Genomic DNA, 21,135 nt, shown 5'->3' with positions numbered 1-21,135 from the left:
GCTCAGTTTCAAACTGAGCATCCCACACTTCCAGGGCTATCATACCAAAAGGGCATGCTGGTTGAGTGTGCCTTTCTCAAAGGATGAGAAATTCACATCCAGATGCCTGGAAACTGGTACTGTTCCCGTCAACACCATTCTGAGATTTAGATTTTCTCAGTGTCATTCTCATCCTCTCTACAGGGCTTTCCAGCTTAATTTTTTTTTATTTTCAAGCCATCAAGTTCCCAAGTACAGTACTAAATATTTAAGATTAAATTTGGCTCCCCAAAAGAAAACATTAGCTTGTGACATAAATAACATCGGGTCCTATTAATGATTTCAATTTGCTCCAGTTCTCATATATCCAAATACCCCTTGGCTCCCAATATATACAAACCTTGACTTATCTGATTATTTGATTATCTATACATTCTACAGTATGTGCCTTATAAGCAGTAGCCATTATTTTGGCTTTTGGAAACAGGAATATTTAGGCTCAAGGAGATAGACTCCATCAAGTTCGGGTATCTAATAAGCAAATTTTGGATTCTTCCAGACTTAACACCCACTGCTGTTTCTATAGTACATGCACCCCTTACATACACACACCCACACACACCAACTACAAATCACATCATTAAGAGTGTAACTATGAGCAAAAGGAAAATAACAACTATTACATGCATTCGATTCTAATTGCTGATTTTCAACCTAATTGGATGGTAATAGCATTGGATAGTAATAAACAAAACAAAAAGTTAACATCCACATTAAATGAAACATGACACATAGTCCACTGCATTAAACTGGCAGGGATTCCCTTTGGACAGCTGAGGACCGAGGGTATTTGGACCAATAATCGGAAAGTTCAAGTCAATCAATTTGGAGGTGTCATCTGAATTTATCCACCTGGGATATAAGCTATCCAAGGTGGGGTTTTTTGTTTTGTTTTGTTTTTTAAAGATTTTATTTATTTATTTGACAGAGAGAGAGATCACAAGTAGGGATAGAGGCAGGCAGAGAGGGGGGAAGCAGACTCCGTTTCGGGCAGGGAGCCTGATGTGGGGCTCGATCCAGGATCCTGAGATCACGACCTGAGCCAAAGGCAGCGGCTTAACCCACTGAGCCACCCAGGTGCCCCTTGTTTTGTTCTTGTATTGTTAAAAAAAAAAAAAAAAAAAGACATGACCACATAGTAGATGCTAAGGCAACTTGCCTTGATCCTAAAACTATGAAGCTCAAAGGACAGATGTATACATGATCAGCAAAGCCTTAACAGAGTCAGGTTTTTTTAATCCAAGTCAAATTAATCAATGTCTGGTTTCAGAGTTAGAGATATGCCAAAGAAGGGACATCTCTGCCAGACCCACCAATACAGATAATTGAAGCACCAAGTCTCCGTGCTCCTCATGGAGAAGACTTAGCCAAAGGGAAGCAGAGGCCAAGAAAGAGAGCTACAGGATGCTAGTGTGGCCCCGCTTTTCCTCAGGTGGTTCTATTTTTGTAATGTGACATTTAACAATCCAGTGTCACTCAGTGATGTGCTGCTCACCCACCTCTCCTGGAGCTCACTGGGTTTCCATGGCACTTATTAGCGGGAACAGCAGTAGCCTTATGGCAGCTGGAGACAGTGGCTGTCACAGGGCCCAGGTGCAGAGCAGCTCACACCACTCTTCCCTGGAGGCCAAGCCTCAACTCAACAGCCAGACCACAGAGTGGAAGAGTGGAAAAGAAAACTTACTTAACAGAATACGAGAAGGTTCCAGAAAAGGCAGAGACCAAGGAGTTGAGGTAGTCCCTGGGCATCATCGATTCAGAAAAAGCTGCAATTTAAACCCTCTGAACTTTCAGGAATTTTTCTTATATTTGATCCTTGTGTGTATGTGTATGTTCAGGTGTATATTTTCTAGGAGAATCTTACTAGCTATATACCTGTAGGTTAACATTGAGCACTGTGGTTTTACAGACGTCAAGTAACCCAACACTCTATCCCCTGAGGTCACTTGGTCAAGCATTGCTGCACCTTATTCCTTATTTGCTGACTCCCTGTGACCATGACCCATCTTCTATCTGCCCATCTGCCATGCTTTCTGGGTTTTAAGCAAAAAAAAAAAACCAACCACCACCAAAACACCTTGTTTCTAAGTTACACTGGGTAGCTTTCATACTTCCAGACCTCAGCTTCTCCTTACAGCATCTCTGGCTGAGATGAAGTCATGAATGATGGAGGGAGGCAGCTGACCATACAGCACACGCAGCAAAGAAAGACTCACAAACCTCCCCCCACAACCTCTGTTTCAAAAACTACCAGATGTTCACTCTCCCTTGTAACTGGATAAATGTTAAGACAGAACACCAACAAGATACTGTTATAAAACTGACTGGCAAAACATTTTGTTTGTTGATTTGTTGTTAATGATACATAACACCGATGGGGTGGGAGTTATGGAAAGAATGGAAAGTTATGGAAATAATTCTTTCTTTTGTTTTTAGGGAGAGAGAGGTGGGAAGGGGCACAGGGAGAGGGAAAGAGAGAATCTTAAGCAGGCTACCTGCGAGTTGTTGAGCCCAACACCGGGCTCAATCTCATGACCCTGACATCATGACCTGAGCAGAAATCAAGATTTGGATGCTTCACTAACTGAGCCGCCCCAGCGCCCCAAGAATGGGCATTCTGACATCACAATGGCAAGAATGTGAACTGCTCAATCCTTTTTCAATAAGAATTAGGAATCTGGATAAAAAAAATTTAAGGTTTTTTGTATATATGTTGGCTAAAAGTTCCCATTCCATACTGTGGACTTTTGGGGCAGAATTTTATTTAATAATGACCAAATTGGAACAAACTAAACTCTCAAGAGGTGATTAAGTTCACCTCAGTATTTCAGTATGTCAATATACTTCAGCACAACATCATTAAAAACAGAGTTTAAGTATTCTGCCATAGAAATACTTTAACATAAAATACAAAAGGATAGCTAAAAGAATTATTAGAGCATATATAATTTCATTTTTGTAAAAAAATACGTATTTGTGGAGCAAAAAATTGGGTTAATATCCTACAGAAAGACAATGGTAATTATCTTGAGGTGGTAGAACTACAGTTGACTTTTATTTTCCTTACTGCTGATGTTTTCCAATTTTCCATAGTGAACATACTTTATATAACAAAGAGGAAGATGTTCAAAAAAAAAGATAAAACATTAACACTAGCCACTCTGAGTTAAATGTCACTCTGGCTCAGAGCTGTGCTCTAATCAATGGATGGTACCACATTCTGATATCAAAAATCCTCATGCTAACCAGCATGTCATGAAATAATGCCTTACATTAAGACACACAGTGCCTTAGTGATACTGTTTCTTCATCTTGTGTTCTTCTTGTAACACTCTGTAAAATTCAGCAAGTAGAACCTCTGCTTAATTAAGGGAGAAAGATATTATGGTTATGTCTAGAACTAGATGAATTTATTTATACTCCCAAATGATATATTTTCTGTGTGCCAGTAATTCCTCCCAGCCTCCTCATACCTCTGCCTTTGGAATCCATTTACTTTCATGTGTGCGCATCACAATACCAGACCTATGGCTGGCTACCAACCTCTACATCTGTCAGAGGAAGGATAAGAAATTCTCTTTTTTAAAGCTGTAAACAAGCAAAGTTCACCAGACTTAAGGATATAACCGTGTCCCACGTATATAGCACACTAAAAACACTGGTATTAGTGAATGCTGAAATGCAAAATATACCACCAAAAGTATACTACAGGAAAAACAACAACAACATAGGGTCAGGACACCTGGGTGTCTAAGTCATTAAGCGTCTGCCTTCGGCTCAGGTCATGATCCCACGGTCCTGTGATCTGTGATGGAGCCCCGCTTCACAGTATCACATCGAGCTCCCTGCTGCGTGGGAAGGCTGCTTCTCCCTCTCCCCCTCCCCGTTTGTATCCCCTCTCTCGCTGTCTCTCTCTCTGCGTCAAATAAATAAATACAATCTCAAGGGGGAAAAAAAAAGAGTCTAATAAAATTTAAATATTATTTAAAAAAAAAAATCAGGGTCAGAGGTAGGGGGTAGAGAACAAACAGAAAGAGGAAAGGAGGAAGAGGGGAGACAGCCTCCAGAATTAGTCATTCAAAATTCCACTACGATTTTAATCTCAAATTAAGAACTGGGCCTCAGGGAATGTCTTGTCCAACAGCCTTACTTACAGGGGGAAATTAAAAAAAAAAAAAACAAAAAACAAAAAACAAACAAAAAAACCACACACACTCAATTTCAGAGCATGAGTGAATCCATCTACCCTGAGGTCTCAAACAACTGAGTGTCAGAACTGGGCCTACAGCCCCAAACAAGGTCCGTGGCCTTCCCCCTGGGCCTTAATTACTTTTCTTTTCCTCTTAAAACCACTCTTCTAATTATCCTGCTTCTAATTTTCGTTGGAAGCAAAGAAAAAAAATTGGAACAATTAACAAGATTAAGCCAAGAAACATAAACTTCCCTGAGGTAAGACTCACTGGCGTCTCCCTGTCTCCATGGAAATCACCTCTTGTTCACTGGATTCTTTTGCACACGGTTTACAAAATGGCCGAGTATCAGAGAGGAAGTGGTAGGCTACGCATACAGAGATGAGAAAGCCTGGATAATACCCAGAAGCCTCGGAGTCCCTACTCAGATACCCGAAGCAGGCTGTGTCACTAATGCCAAACCTTAGGTAGAGGGTAGATGGTTAATGGGCTGGAAGCTGAGCCATGAGCCACTTAGTCCATATTCTTCAAACAAGCTTCTGGGAATAGCCATACTTCTCTGAATCTGTCTCCCCTATGGCACACGGCAACTACCCTTCTTCACCAAAAGCAAAAATATTCTCAAACATCCAAACAGCCTGATTTTCCTGGCACAGAAGCATCTCTATTTGGGGAAGATCCAGAGGTCCAAATGATTGCATATAACTGATCACTGACAATTAGAGTGGACGTCCCGGCACAGCAGTCAAAAGAAAATTGATGGATCCGCTATGGCTACTCTCCCCAAAATGCAGCCTGTGTAATTTATTTTTGTGCAATTCATTTTCATACCTTGTAGCTGCTATCTGGAGGAAAGAAAGCCATTCTAGTAGAAGAAACAGATTATTTCATTTGGCAAAGTAATCGTGTCTGGGAATCATGAGAAAATCCAGTGGCAAACTTCAGCAAAGGGTTTGAGCTTGAAAGTATCAGTGGCCAAAGACGACCCTTCGCTATGGTTTGCCACAAAGGAGCTCTCCTGTCAGGATAAAGAGCTCACTGACCGGCAACTTAATTCAATTTTCACAATGGGAGTATAGTACATAAAGACTTTCTGTACCTGGTTGTTAAGGTCTTCAAACCCTAACACTTACGTGTGTAGCTATTTTGTGGTACCCAGGATGAGAACATGCGTGTTCACTGTGACAAACATTTCACACTTGTATTAATATAGTATGCAGTACAAGGGAGCTGAGCATTGCAAATTTTATCTGTGTGGTACATAGTGTTGTATATGTGGATAAGAGAAAGAGAATGCAGATATTATGCTGAGAGTTAATTCTGAAATCCTGTCAAACCTCTATAAACCTTCATTCTGATAAAACCTCTTCCGTTCAACATCAGTGTTCAAACAAGGCATTTGCCGCCACACCCTTGTATCACGAGGGCCTCACCCTCGGTAAGTAACAGCACTGTAAAAAATTTATTAAGGGTTTCAGATTGAAAACAAATTTTTCAAGTTTCTCTCTCTCCACCCCACCCCCATGCCAAAAAATGAACCACAGTTGCTCCTGGTCTTCCCAACAGCCTAAAAGGCCTCAGCCTCTCCTCATGGTTCCTGAAAGTAACTATTCAGACCCCAGCCAGTCCCTGCAGAGTGCAGGTGCAGAAAGCCTATCAGGAGGCATCAAGCAGGAAGACAGCACTTCACAAGCAGCCTGTTCTACTGGACCTCTTTTCCTTGGGGTTAACATTTTTGTGTTATCTAGTCATTTAGAAGTAATAGAGCTCTTTAGACTTTTACAACACTCAGCCATTTGCAGTGCATTGTAGGAAACAGCATTTCATTATTTACCATAAATTACTCGGAGCCGCTCATGATGAAAGATGAGCACCAGCGTGCTCCCACGGAAGGTCACGGAGAAGCTCACAGCACCAAGTGAAGGGGAAACTCAGATCGGATGCTGACTTCGTTTAGATCCCATCTACAGCGTTGCCTCCTTTCCTTTCAAAAATATCTTCTGATCAAATACACAAAAGACCCAAACAAGTAACTGCAAAGGGCACTGTTATCTCCGTCAACAAAAAAAAAGGGGGGGGGGACAGATAAACAAAGTATTTCAAGTAAATATCACTAGTATGTGTCAGCTGGCTTATTATAAAGGTTGACCTCAGTGGAAATTATCTGATCAGTGAAAAAGAGAGGAGGAGAGACGCCGTTGGCTATCAATTCTAATAGAACATTCCATGCTTCCGTGGTGTTATAGCCCCTCTATCTGGTAACAACGAGCAACCAAGTAAACTGGCAAGACTGATGAATGTGATTCTAATCCGAAGCCTCTTTATGACGAACAAAGTGGGCGACACAGTAATTTGGGCTGTGGATACGTGAAAGAAGGGGTGTAGCTCTTGTGTCCAAGGGGAGCTCTCTGGCAGGCTGGGTGAGAGCCTCATCTTACACAGAACCATCCTCCTGCTTCCCAAAGCAGCAGGGTCTCCCCCTCTTCCCTCACCATGTGATGAGCGCAGAGAGGGAATCAACACGGCTACTACCTTTTGAATGCCATGCCATGTCAGCATTTAATCCCAACAGGTGCTGAGTAGCTTCTGGAAAGAGGACCTCGGTGGAACCAGAAGGCTGATGTGGTGATCAATTCATAAAGTAGCTTTTGCCTCTGAAAATTCTAAAGGCAGTCCCTGGTTCATTTAACTAAAATCAAGACTTTCTGCTGGTTATTCTCTTATATCTTTTCTTGCAGATTTTTAGATATTCGAAAGCTACTATTTTGGGTTAAATCTAGGGCTGTGTTGATGTGACAATGCAAAAAAGTAAACATATTTAAACATACCAATTCTTTTGCTTCTTGCAGCATTTTGAAGAGGTACTGGAATCAAGTCAATACTTAAATGTATTCAGCACAAATCACAGACCATATCTTTAAATGCTTTGGGACAAATTAGCCTTGGAGAATCTTTACAATTTGCGGCTTGTTCCTCCCTCCAAGTCATCCTGAAGACCTTGCATCTTCTGAAAACACCAGATATTGTGCCAATTGCTTGCACCAACCCTAACTGTTTCCCACAGCAGCTTAGCCATGTCCTGCCAAGCCCTCCCTCCTTAATCAGGCTTTGTCCTGAGGAAAAGAGGAGGCTACCTCATTAATTCCAAGACAGACCTCTCTGCCCACCGGGCCAGACCCTCCACTCTTCAATACAAGGGTGTGCATGCACACTTCTACCTTTGTTAATCCCCCTTCTCTCCTGTGGCCTCAATTCTCCATTTCTCTGCCTAAACAAATACTCCCCTGAAATCACCTATGCCTGTTCTAATCACTGCTTTCTGAAATGGCATCAGTTGGAATCACACACTTCAGCACTTAATCATTCTCTGGTACGTATATTCTGGTCTTTTCAGTGAAACCATAAATGCAGATGATGAATTAGCTTTCTTATGGACGGTGCACCCAAATGCTGCCAAACTGTGATCAAAATCACTATTAGGACACAAATATGGTTTTACAGGTAGAGGATGTGTGAAAAGTGTGATAGCTCATGCTGCCACAGAAACACTCCTGATACGGGGAAAAGGAAATTTTAAGTAATATAAACACAAGTATCCACTCAGAAAGGCTTAAATTGAAAAGGAGTGTGGGTATCTTGCATGGAATCTCACAAAGCTAGGAATCCTGAGGAAAAAAAGGAAGCTGATGAAGCCAAGAAGACCCTCTTTGCATCTGTTAGACTGCAGGGCATGAAAAACAAACACTCAGCATTATGATCCAGTTGTCTGTAAGTGGAAAAATCCAGAAACTCAGGCTACCACCCTGGTAGCATGAAGCAAAGGCCAAAGAAACATTTCTTTTATATTGTGATGTTTGTATTGAGCTCGATGAATTTTGACCAAAAGAACTCACCCATGTAATCAGCACCCAGATCAAGAAGCAGAAAATTATCAATTTCATCTTAAAGCCTCATATCATGGGTCTCTCCCTTCACTACCTGCTGCTTCCCCAAGGACAATCACTATCGTGACCTCTAACACTCAACATCGTATAAACAAAATCATACTTTTGTTCTGACTCTTTCTGTTCACCAATGTATTTGTGAGCTGTCCTAAAAGATTTTGAGCACAATTCCTCATCAAAGTAAAGAACTGTGTTCTCTGCAAGTCACTACTTTCCACTGGCCTATGGAATTTATCTATCTGTAGTCTAACCACCTAACTTTAGGATAAGAATTAATATCTGATGATTCAGTGAGAGGCTCACAGAATCTAGAAATTGTTTGAACTGGTCATCCCACCTGTTCTCATTTGACTTCAGCCTTCCCTTCTAGGACCCTTCACTTCAAACCTGCCTTTGCATTCTGCTTTAGGTGATCCTTAAAACAGACCATGTAGTTGGTTAGCAGAAACACAATTGATTGACTCCTTCTGGTTATTATCTACCCCAAGCAACACTATTAAAGACTGCCCAACATTTGCAGACCGAAGAGCCATTAAGAAACTCATTAAACTTCCATCTTCTTTATCCTTATAAGGTCAAGGTTAACAGTGGAAGGCCCAGGGTAAGATACCCTGCCTTCAATAAGGCATTATTTCCCATGAGAAAATGAAACGCATTTATATTTCTACACATCTGCATTTCGCAGCAGGAACCCAACTCAGCCAACACTTTAATGCTGACACCACCAATCAAGACACAAATGCTTGGTCTGAAAAAAAAAAAACAAAAACAAAAACAAAGAAACTTCACAGAACCAAGACTAATAACCAAACTGATTTATGGAGGCTACTCTCTGTCTCTTCTTTTTCAAAAGTTTAATAACATCTAACTAGAGAGATAATTGTGACTATTAAATAAATACAATACAATAAATACAATAAATTAGACAGCATTCCCCTTCCACGATCCAAAAGTCACCGTTAACAATTTGGTATACTTCCTTTGAATATAATTACTATATATCTTAAATCCATCTATTAATCTGCACAACTTCATATAGTTGGTACTTTACATAATTTTCTACCTAAAGTTTTAGATAATTATATACTAAACACTTTGCAGTATACTTAAAATTATTAAACAAACAACTTTTTTTTTTCTAATTCTCTTATAGCCTACATTGCAGCCATGATACATGTCATTATAATTCCATCACATGGGCAAAGTAACATTTATTTACTATCTATTTCATTTTATCCTAAGTCATATAAATGCACATTCACCTGCCAACTATTTGGCTGTAGAATTCAAGGCTTTTCACTGACTAAATTTGTTACTCTTCTGTGAAAAGCCACACCTAAAATACATACTGCAATGTTTCAGTTTCAGTTTATTTATTGTGGAATGACAACTTAAAGCCACAGGTCAAATAATCCAAGGGCAGGTTTCTTATGGATATATAAATATACTCCCCCTTAACTTGCCCACAACTTCTTCGACAAGCATCTTTTTCAAGGGATTTATCTTTATAGAGTATATCCAAAGTCATCAATTTAGTTCTAATAGAAACCACAATTAATTCATTGGTTTGCATCCTATTTGAATATATTACCTAATTACAGTAACAACAACAGGCATAAACAGATTTAGATACAACTAATACTTGGTAAGCACACCCCTCATTTGGTGAAGGCAGAGGCCCTATATCAACTGGAGCTATTCAGCATGAAAGGGCATTTGTTAGTTTTTCTTTTTTTTTTTTAATCTTTAAATTTGTTTTAATTTTGTTTTATTTTGATCCTTTACAAACCCTTGTGTTGAGGGATGACTTTCAGTAGATCTCAGTGAGAGAGCTGCTCTGCTACCTAGGAAACCCCGACCCAGAAGCAGGTGGTCTAAAAATGGTTTTGACCAGGTTCCCCAGGAACATGCACTGCGTGATGGGCCTGCTGAGTTTCCCAGGAAGAGGAGGTCTCTGCCCTGACCCCAGCCCCCAGGAGCAGCGGGGAAATTTGTCAGTTTTTTAATCCAGAAATAGAGTCTCATACTGAAAATTCAGTTAAATAGAATTAGGGTCAAGATAGTGTTTAATATAAACATTTCCTCTCCCCATGATCACTTGTTACTCCTGGAGTCTAGATCTTGTCATCATGCCAACAAAAACTTTTGTTTAACAATGAATTTGGGTAAGCAACTCACTTCCCCTCTTCTCGATGAGTACAGCTGTCATTCTTAGTCTATGTGATTCATTCACAGTCTTACAGGGATTCTGATGAGACAGGCTTCCTGCTAGTACAGTGCTCCTATCCTTCTGCATGGCTATGCAGAGTCTGTAATAACCCTATCTTGGGATTTGACTGATTCCCAGTTTCTGTTCATGGATTTGCAGAAGTAGAAATCCCAATCATCCTTCACTTTAACCAAAAGAATGTTTTGTTTTGTTTTCCTTAGGGACCCTTGCTAGACAGAAAGGTCAAAGGAGTAAGCAATGACTGGGACCAATGTGGGGTATTCCTGGCTGACTATCAGTGTCTCACGAATGTTACTCTTCTCAGGATTGTTGGCTAGTCAATGGTGCGGACCTTGGAGTATGGTTCCAAGAGGGAATTCAGATGCTCTTCAGGAGACAGTGCCTATGGTACAACAGCCAACATTTATTCAACAGGGTTGGTATTTCTGTGTCTGTAAGGACTCCAAGGCTTTGATTCCAAACATTCCCTGATACATTTCCATTGGTCAGTCTCAGCATATGATGCAGTAACTACTGTAATCAAAAGCAAGTTTGGAATGGGCAAAGAAGACAACTCAGGCTGGATTGTAGTGAACAGAAAAATAAAGTAAATATTCTGTCATTGGTCTACTGAATCACCTACAAGCAGCCACAGGAGAAAACCGAGTTAGAAGATCAAGGAATAGGAGTTTAAAAGAACACATTCTTTATCTTTTGTTGAAACGTCACCTAAATTTCTCCTTGGACTAAAAACCAGGACAATTTCTCTGGTTTGAAAGGTTCCCTTTACCATAGCAAACAAACAAACAAAAAGAACAACAACAACAAAACGGGTATAGGACAGATGTGCCCTTTGCAGAGTTTATGATGGCAAATGCCCTTGTCCCTGACCTAAGGGCTTGAAAGAGGTCATGTACACGGTATGGCTACACTCTTATCAATGGATGATGATCAATGGAGAGATTACCTGGAAAATGATCTTTTAACCTTCCTGAGTCTTCAAACTATGCCACTTAGCATGTCCTTGGCAAATTACAGAACCACTCTGAGCCAAGCTTGATTAGCTGTATGATTGAGATCATCATACCTGGACTACTGGCCTGATGGTCTTGGAGTCCTTGTTTCAATCAATCAGTAAGACAAGAAATAAAGCAATAAATAAATACATGAAGAGCTAGCCGTCCTGGCACACAGTAAAACCCCACAAACAGCAGCTCTCACTGTTAGTACCTAAATTCTCAAGCCCATTCCAAGACTGAGATTTTGTGAAGAATTCTTCCACATTTCTAAAAGTAACATTCATGGCACAGACCTCAACAGACTCTGATCCTAAAATAATGATGAGAGTGTGATTTTTCTCTTAGTAAAGTTCTAAGTCCCTGGCAATTCGCAGGAAAATCATGACTAGGGTCACATGTCATCACAGGAAGGGTATCTTAAGAGGCAGACTATGTTCAGGAATTCCTATCAAATATTTAGTATAAATTCTGTTCTCATAACCCTGGCTATAAGGTACTCATGCTAAAATAGTTGCATACAGCCAGATTATTTTTTTTTCTAATTCTCTTATAGCCCACATTGCAGCCATGATACACACTATCACTTCTAAGAAAGGCCTCAAAGAGAAAAAAATCTTATCATTGGAAGCTGCTAAACTTCTATTATTAAATTGAATTCTCAATTCAGTTTGGAGGCTTGTTTCTGACTTGTCTCCTTTTATGCCTGGGAATGGCAATCTATGACTTATGTACAATCACCAACTGTCTTGAAAACAAAAGGCTTCGAACAAAAAAGTAATACTTTAAAATATAAATCAGGATTAAGTTTCCAACAAACACAGGCCAAGATGTTTTCAAAATGTTAATAGCAAAGTTCCCCAAAGTGAAAGGTATCCATCTAAAAGCTGTTTGATGGATACAAGTCACTTATCAATCCTCTGAAGCCTAAATCACAGTAACTTCTAAATAAAGAGGGGAATAGAATGCAATACAAAAATTGACTATTGTTACCAATGTTCTCTCAAACTCCAAAGATTGAATGACAACAAGACCGTGTGGGAAAGGAAGGAAAGTAAGGCGTAGGGCATTTTTTCTTTCATCAAGAATCTGAAAATGTCTGTAGATTTCAGCTCTACAGACCATTCAACAATCCCACTCATTTCTTCCCCCAAAACTCTGGATCCTCTCGTTGATTAATGTATGTGCAAGATAAGCCTTAAAAAAATGTGTACCAAGCAAAGGATAAGAAATCGTGGGCTCCAGTTTGTAGAGTGGACTAAATTTCCAAGGTGATTTGAGGTAGATTTCCACACCATATTTGACTGTGTGTGCCAGCATATCCGAGAGGAACATGGGAAAGATCCAAGGGCATACAAGAACAATAATCTCTCATTGTGATAAAAGATCCCTCAAGCAAGGTAACAAACTAGCTCCAATATTTCAACTGAATTCAACAGCCTGATGTGCTCTTGGAGGAAAATACCTGGTCTATCCACTTCCCATTCCTCTTGACATAAAAACAGTAAAGTGTTTTTGTAGCTTACAAGTTCTTATACGAATGATACACAAGGCAGGTAATTATCATGACCTCATTAATCCAGAGGAGGAAATTAAAGTTCAGAGAGATTAAAATGCTTCTTTGAGGTTGCACAGTTATCACAGAATTTAAGGCTACAGGTTTGGGGTTTGATGGGGTGTTTTCGTTTTGTTTTGTTTAATGCAAAACTTTGTCACCCTTCCATAAAAATCTCAAAAAGCTGTCATGACCTACTACTAAAGGAGTCACTTTCTTAAACTGGCTCCAGTAAGCCAGCTGACTGTCACCACCCCTCCAGTGTGATGAATACAAAGAAGCTCATTGGATAGTGACAAGGTCATTGCCACCAGGCCAAGCTCAAAGAAGCAACCACACCGCTGTGACCAACTTTTGAATTGTGTGCTTACCAACACTCAGCCAGGGTAATAAACCTTTTTATGTCAGTTGCTCTTACTGTCATTATGTAATTGAAATTTGTTGTAAGCCACTGATAGGTGATTGCAGAAATGAAAGATAATTGTAGTTTCTATTAAAACAGAGGTGAATGCTTTGAAGAAACTCTAAATGGTGACCAAAAAAAAATAAAATAAAATTATTTTTAATTAGATGTGCAAGAAAACTTTAAAGGATACAGGCAAAGGACATAGGGACATAGTATAGTATCTCTAAAGAGTCTGGTTCAGATTCCTTCACCAGGGTCTTTAAAGAAGAAAGAGGTAATTAGAGGTATGCCTTATGAAAAAAGAAAAGGAAGGAAAAGACATACAAGCGGAGCTCAAATTTATAGACACATACTCAAGAAAAAGCATTGGCCCTATATCAAGATATGGGAGAAAGCTTTATTTTAATTGTCTTCTTTTTAAACTATTACTTTAATAGACTTCTTAAGTTAACCAACTGGCTACCAGCATTGCAATGTCCCAAACTGATGTTTATATTCATTATAATGAATTAAAATAGTGAAACATGACATGTATTATGTAGGTAACACAACTACATGAAAAGACATAATAGTTTATGTTCAGTTGAAACACTGTTTTGCAGAATCACTCAATAAATGCTGTCAAAATTTTATATGATTTGTATCCCAATCTAGATGGGACAATAAATGGACATGTGGTTTTGGCCAAGTTTTTGGAATCCTTAATTTTTTTTTAATTTAAGAAATAAAGCACCAAGACAGTGTAATAACTCAATTGCATAAGTGGGTAGAATTATTTTTCTCAAATTTGTTCATCAACTTAGTCTAACATCGTCTTACCCAAAGTGTTGACTTTTGTAACAGCCTGAAATGACATGGAGATGTTATGGCTATCTAGGAAAAATCTGAAATAAACTAAGAAATAAAAGTCTAAAAAATAAATCAAAAGCCTATAAGGAATCTTCAAAAGAGGCATTATTCAACAGGAATATAAGAAATCCCAGGGAAACAGTGAAGATGGAAAATCAAACTAAGCATCTATCCTAAAACTTTTGTTAATAACTGCATGAATGGAAAACACCTATTTAGCTCCATTTTCGTCCCAATATTACAAAGCTTTAAATTGAGTCTGATTTCCCCCATCCCTTTCAATACGTATATGGCTCTGGAGGAAACACTTTTCTGAGTGTAGACAAGAAAAACATCTAGGATCTCAAAATGTCTCAGTGGTATTTGTCAACCCAGTATAGCTCGGCTTCACCTAACACAAAAGTCTGAGGATAAAAACAGATTCAAAGGGGGAAAAAAATGATTTTCTGTTCTATTCACAAGTAATTCAAATGCCTTTTACAGACTCAGATTTATGGCTCTTTCCTTGCTCTTATATATTTCAGGGCCAACCTTCATGTTCCATTTTCAACATCCCAGATAGAATATCGAGATATGTCTGGCACTGGATATGAGGGGTTATGAGGAAAGAATTTCTACAAAAGAAGCAAGCTGAAAATCTGCCTTCCTCTCATTGTGCTGTAAAGAGGAGGAAGAGCTGGGGGAGCATTCCCAAGGGAAGAGAGATTTTGCTCCCTTGCACACCAGACCTCCCAAGAATGGCACCGATTCACCCTGCACCCACACTCTTGCTCATGGCCCGATCTGGACTTAGAAAATAACAGAAGTTGTGACAAAGCAGCTTCTACTTGCCTGTTTGTTGGGTTTGGCTTTTTTTGTTGTTTCTTTTTTTTCCCCTTTTTGACTGGTTTATGGATCAGCGTTAGGTTAAAAAAAGATTATCCAGTAAATATAGCACAAATACAATAGGTGACTGGCTTCACAAATCAACCCTGCAAAAGGTCATCTCAATTAGCAACAGTATTGCCTTATCTCAGTCATGGGGAAAAGAGGAGGAAGCCTTGAACCGCTCTGTCTTCATGCACCAAGACCAAACTAAAAATGGCCCTAGAAAGAACCTTGCCTAACCTGCCCCAGCCCTTTAGTTTTCTTGTGTGTGTGAGGATGATGAAGTACAAAGGAAGTGTCTAAAAGAGTAAAGCACACAGTATAAGTTATTAAAGCGGAAAAGTCTCATAATCCCACATTAAGGCCAAGGAAATCAAAACATACTCAGGTTGTAATATGTGCTCATAAAAAAGCTCTGGATTGAATATAATAAGAAATACTGACCTCAAGCTCTGAATCCTCTCACTTTGGTGGGGTTGGTCCCTGCTATGTTAGAATTCCTTTGGAGGCTCTGATTCATGTAAATAGAGAACAATATATAGAAGTAACTTTATTTTAACAAATTATATTTAAAGCTGCTATAAAACAACGAAGAGTATTCTTATTGAAAGACTGGAAACTTTTGAAAAGAATACAGGAAAATACTACATGTTGGATGGGGACATAGGGTAACGGTGACGGGCATTAAGTAGGGTGTGTGATATAATGAGCACGGGGTGTTATGTGCAACCATTGAATCACTGAACTCTACCTCTGAAACTAATAATACACTGTATGTTAATTAATTGAATTTAAATAAAATAAATTTTTTTAAAAAGAACACAGTATTATCAACGGCAGTCTTCAAAATTACAACAGGTATGGCTAGGAAAGTTTTAATGATATAGACTCGGTTATAATAAAAATCACCCCCATACCAGATTTATACATCAATAATACATTCTACATTTACCTCTTCACTAAATACAGTATTTGAGACCATGGTCTTACTTATTGTAATTAAATATATACTTTCCAAATAGGGCCCTAAAACTAACCAATTACAAGTGGCTCTTTTCTCTTGTCTTCAGTTTCTGAATTTACCCAATTTACCGAATTTACTCTTAACTTTGAACTGTTAAAACAGGGTTTCTGGCTGAGTAAAGTAACAATCCAGAGGGGCACTGCCAACACTCTGCATGTGAGTTTCAAGTCAGAAACAACTCAGTGTGCTATAAAATGCTCTTTGTAAACGGGTCAAAATCATTATTCCTCTCCTGCCTAGAGTAAATCTTCCTTTCTCTTGGAAAAACTGAACTAATCTACATTCTCAGAGGCAAGATACTTCAATGAGGTTGTTGGTGAAATAATCTGGTGGCCATACGTGCAAGATATTTGCTTCTAAAACATCTGAAGCTAAAGCAAGTTGTGGGCAGCTAATTGGGAACCCAAGAGATCCCAGTAACGTGGAAGAAAGTTTTGATCCAGCTCAGTGTCTAAAGGTTGGAAGAGGACAAGAACATATAGTCAACTTCAAGCCCTTCCCCCTCCTTCCTTTTAAATTCAATCTCTGTCTTTAATCCAACAGAAAATTAGAAAGAGTCTTCTAAACTGAGTCTCCCGCGTAACAAAATTAACTTTTGTTTTCCTATTACCCATCAGAAAGTGTGTTTATTCCATAGTACACCAGCCTCTCTTCCTCCAAAGAGCTGTGCTGCCTTTACAGATACAGATCCATCTTACTGACCTAAGACAAATACAAAGACATTCATTCTGTAAACCCGGAGATGTTCAATTCAAGAGCAAAGACCTGGCCATTAAGGAATTAGTGGCTTAGTCTTGAAAAAAAAAAAAAAAACAGAGTCTCATCCTTAGCTGTCCTCAGGTGCTACAACATAATTCATGACTTTCATTTAAAGAAGAAGATGAGAAAGAAACCCCCCCAAAAAGAGAGAAGATGAAAACAAAAAAATCTACTAAATCTGATGGTAGAAACTAGGAAAAAGGGGAATTTCTCTCCTGGGAACTTTAGTAGCACACCAAAACAAGTGAAAAATAAAATGCAAGATATTCAGGCCATTCTTCAGCCCACAGTGGCAGTACTAATAATCCCTCAAATGAAATCTTTATAGCCTTTTGTTAATCATCCTTGGACAATCTTGGACAAAAAATAATAATAATAATTAAACTATCTTTTCTTTAAATTACCATATAAACCTAACTATTTAAATTCATCCTTTATGGAAACTGCATAATCTTTCCCTCATTAAAATTTCCGTTGTTGATATATGCAAACCAGGTCAGTTTCTATTGGATTTGCATACTTGTGTGTTATCCCTTAATTCGACTCCTTGTTGAAGGTTTAAAAAAGAGCAAGAGGTGGACCTCAGATACACATAAAAAAAATGCTGCTTATATGTCTAAGTGAACATTGACACCATTTACAGATTCTCCCCCCACCCCTTTTCCTTGGGGCTGAGAGTCTTGTCAATAATCATTACTTATTAAACAGGCTGCCATTCCCTTCTACAAATGTAAAAAAGGAGCATGGAAAGGTAGCAATAATTACCTTGGGCTTTTCTTTAAAGACCTCCGGAATGGAAGGCAAGGAGATCAATTGAGAAAGAACATGAAATACCCCCTCCCCAAGTACAAGACTCCCCCACACATACACACACACACACACACACACACACACACAGTTAAGTACACCCACACTCCATTATTCGCATCAATTGCATCAAAAGATAAAAAATCTGAGGTCATCAGGATAGACACTCATATATTTTCAAACCACTGAATATGTCCAAACATACATACAATTGCACATCCTTTATCCTCCACAAAACTCAAGCTAGATTTGCTGAGAGAAGCCTCTGAACTCCTCCTGAGAAAATGTGCTCTCAAAAAAATGACGGCTTCAGCCAAAGGAGAGGGAAGCAGCAAGTTACTGGGTTTGACTGCCATTCTGGTTTGTGGCAGATTCCCTCCTTCCCCTCTTCTCCCTGACTCCCAATTTCTTTTTATTTTTTCCCCCCAAAGTCAAGGCATTAAGGAATTTCTCTCCTGGACCTTACCCATAAATGTACTAAATCTTTTTTTTTTTTTTTTTTTAAGTTTCCAGGGTTAAATAACAGCCAGGTTAATAAGACCAAAGATCAGAGAAATGAAAAATCACCAGATGACTGAAAGCAAGCCAGGGATTCCTACTGAAGAGTTAATGACGAGCCCTCTTCCCTTCCTCTCCAGATGTTATAGCTCAAAACAGAAATACAAGGTAAAGACAGTTTTGGAGAACAGGCTTGCACAGAACTTGAACTGGCAGGCTGGGGGTTTGTCCTAAATAACCTTCAGAGATTGCAAACTGTTTCCTATATCCTGATCAATAGTCAGATTCAGAAGCTTCCCAACATTTCCTTAGAACAAGAGAAGGTGGGGGTGGGGGGAGGTAGGTCAAGTAGTCACACAAAACATTTGTAAAGATATACAGAAAATATACACCACCTATACAAATACGTAGAAATCTATCACTCTTTGGGGTAAACTGGCCAGTACTGGCAGCAATCCCACCCAGGCTGAAGATGATACATTCATTTACAGAGTGACATGTTTCAAAGGATTTGGACGTTCTCCCCCTTGAGTGTAGAGAACTCGGTCCAATCCCCCTACTATTTTTCAGGAAAGGAAGGAGGGGAGATGAGGTTTCACACCCCACCTTTGGGAAAGGAACAAAAGCAAATGCTTGACAGGGCTAAAAAACTCCTCCTCCGTCAGGACCCTAAAGGCGGTAGCTCAGCAGGGCTCCCTTCCTATCACCCCCTACTTAACTCACTCTGGGCGGCCACAGAATCAATCTCTACACCCAGGAAGGGCCGGGCAGGTGGAGAGGTGGGGAGGAGGACGCGGGATAATCGCATTAGCCCTACGCCAAGCTTCGCCTCATTTCCCTACCTCCCCCAATGGCTTCTAATTAACCCTTCCTGGTCCCTGCCCGGGTCAGAGCTGCTGTAAGTCTACAGTTTCATTCTATCAACATTTCCATCAAATCATTCCCCCACCCCCCACCACCACACACACCCACACGGACATAACTTCCCTTTGTGGTTTATCGTCCGTCAATTTGCATGTGCTTTTCTTTCACTCCTCCCCATCAGCGGGGAAAGGGCTCAGTGTTTGGGGGAAGGCCCTTCCTATCCCCCCACCCCCACTCACCACCCCCGACTTCCCACCCGCCTCCCCCACCTCTCAATAGGAGCCGGATCCCGGAGCTCTCCAGCAGGTCTGCAGTGAGCAGAGATCGCGCTCGCGTTAACCCTTTGAAGGGAATTATGAGATCGGTTCTCGTTTGGGACCCACTTAAGTAGGCCAGGTGAAGCTTGACAATCTCTCTCCGCTTCCTACAGCCCCCACCCCCACCCCGCACACAGACCCAGAACAGACCCGCACCTTGTTCCTCCCTTGCGGCTACTTTATCTCATTCAATGCTCCAACCTGGAATGGGGGTGAGGGGTGGAGGATGCTAGAAGACCGGCGGCGGAGGGGAAAAGACAAGAGGGTAAAACGGGAACTCAGTAGTAAATCAGAGTTCAGACCCAGTGTATACTTACGAAATTTGGGGCTGGTGGTAGTTTCTGGCGTGGTGGTGGTAGAGGAGGAGGAAGACGAAGAGGAGGAAGAGGTGGTGGCAGCATCCTGAAAGGGAGACAGGGTCCAGGACGGAGTAGAATCATGAAGGTAGGAGGAGGTAGCGTATGCCGCAGTGGGCCAGGATGGCATTGCCTGGGTACTGGGGATTCCTGGCACCGGGGGTCGGGAGCCCGGCGTGCTGCTACTGAAGAAGGGGGCTGTGGTGGACAGGACCGTCGGGGGGGCCGCAGTGTTGCGTGCGGTGGTGGAGCGCGGGCTGGCCCGGATAGGCACCCGGTGCCCGGGAAAGCGAGTGGGCGCCCGCGTGATGGTCGTCAGGCGGGTGCTAATCCGGTTGGGCGTCCTGGAAGAGGCGGCACCGCCGGCGGAGGGGGTGGCGGGGGACGCAGTAGAAGTAGTCGTGGTGGTGGTCTCCATGGCCTTGGGGAAGGAGCTGGGCTTGGAGAGGAAGAAGGGGTCCTGGCCCATCCCCTTGGAGTCCACCAGGTCGGTGGGCACGTATTCCTTGACGGAGCCCACCACGATCCATTTGAGGAGCATGAGGCTGAGCCCCAGGCCGATGAAGCCGATGAACAGAGGCACCACGCACAGCCACGTCTGCTGCCGGTTCCACACGATGCAGTCGCTACAGCGTAACTCCCGGGGGGGCTCGGCCGCCCCTTCGCCGCCGCCGTCCGGGCCCCCGCCCGCCGCTGCCGCCGCCGCAGCCGCCGCGGTGCCCTCCTCGGCCGAGGCGGCGGCTGCCGAAGCGGCTCCAGGTGGCGAGGCAGCGGCCGCACCTTCACTCATCCTAGGAGCCGGTCTTCACCTTCGCCCCCCCGAGGGCCGCGCCAGAGGCATGGGGCCGCGCGGGCCGGGCGCGGGCGCGGGCTCCGGCGGCGGCGGCGGCGGGTTCGGGCGCAGGCAGCGGCCGCGGCGGCCGCATGCAAATCGGCTCCCTGCCCCCACGCCCCTCCCCCCGAGAGGCGGGCGGCGGGCGGGGAGGAGAGGAGCGGGGGAGGGGACGCGGACCGGGGAGGGGGCGGCGAGGAGCGCGGAAGAGGGGCGAGACGGGCCCCCGGCGCCGCCGGCCGGTCAGGGAGCGGCTGGGCGCGTCTGCAGCCCGCCAAGCGGCCTCCTGCGCGCCGGGGCCCCGCTCCTGCTGCTGCTGCTGCTACTGCTGCTGCCGCCGCTGCTGCTGCTGTTGCTGCCGCTGCCGCTGCTGCCGCCGCCGCCGCTGCTGCCGCTGCCGCCGCTGCCCGCCGCCTGCATGCGCTCCAGCCGCGCCGGCATCCTCGGGGCGCCGCGCCCGGCCCGCTCCCCGGGGCGCCCGCCCGCGCCGCCGCCGGGCCTCGAGCCGCGTTCAGAGGCTGAGCCGGCTGGCCGTGGGATGTCGGGCGCCGGAGAGCCGCATTCCGACACAGGGGGCCGACCTGGCCGCCGCCGCCGCCGTTC

The 21,135-nt window shown here is 42.3% G+C and overlaps 1 protein-coding gene across 10 annotated transcripts in view; it reads right to left on the bottom strand.

Moving 5' to 3' along the window:
• Positions 1-20,874, bottom strand: part of NRG3 (neuregulin 3) — a 1,051,311-nt gene extending 1,030,437 nt beyond the window's left edge. For 3 of the 10 annotated variants that reach the window (XM_032312181.1, XM_032312184.1, XM_032312182.1), the window contains exon 1: positions 19,662-20,873. In XM_032312181.1, the coding sequence (XP_032168072.1) occupies positions 19,662-20,490 (829 nt within the window). In that variant the 5' untranslated portion in view covers positions 20,491-20,873. Of the gene's footprint in view, positions 1-19,661 lie in introns of all 10 variants that reach the window. The other 7 variants (XM_032312186.1, XM_032312188.1, XM_032312190.1 and 4 more) reach the window with 4 other exon arrangements.
• Between the last annotated feature and the right edge of the window lie 261 nt (positions 20,875-21,135).

This window comes from Mustela erminea, chromosome 14, assembly GCF_009829155.1.
Source record: "Mustela erminea isolate mMusErm1 chromosome 14, mMusErm1.Pri, whole genome shotgun sequence".
Classification (NCBI taxonomy): domain Eukaryota; kingdom Metazoa; phylum Chordata; class Mammalia; order Carnivora; family Mustelidae; genus Mustela; species Mustela erminea.
Note: the sequence above shows the minus strand (reverse complement) of the source record. Positions and strands in the feature narration are given on the sequence as shown.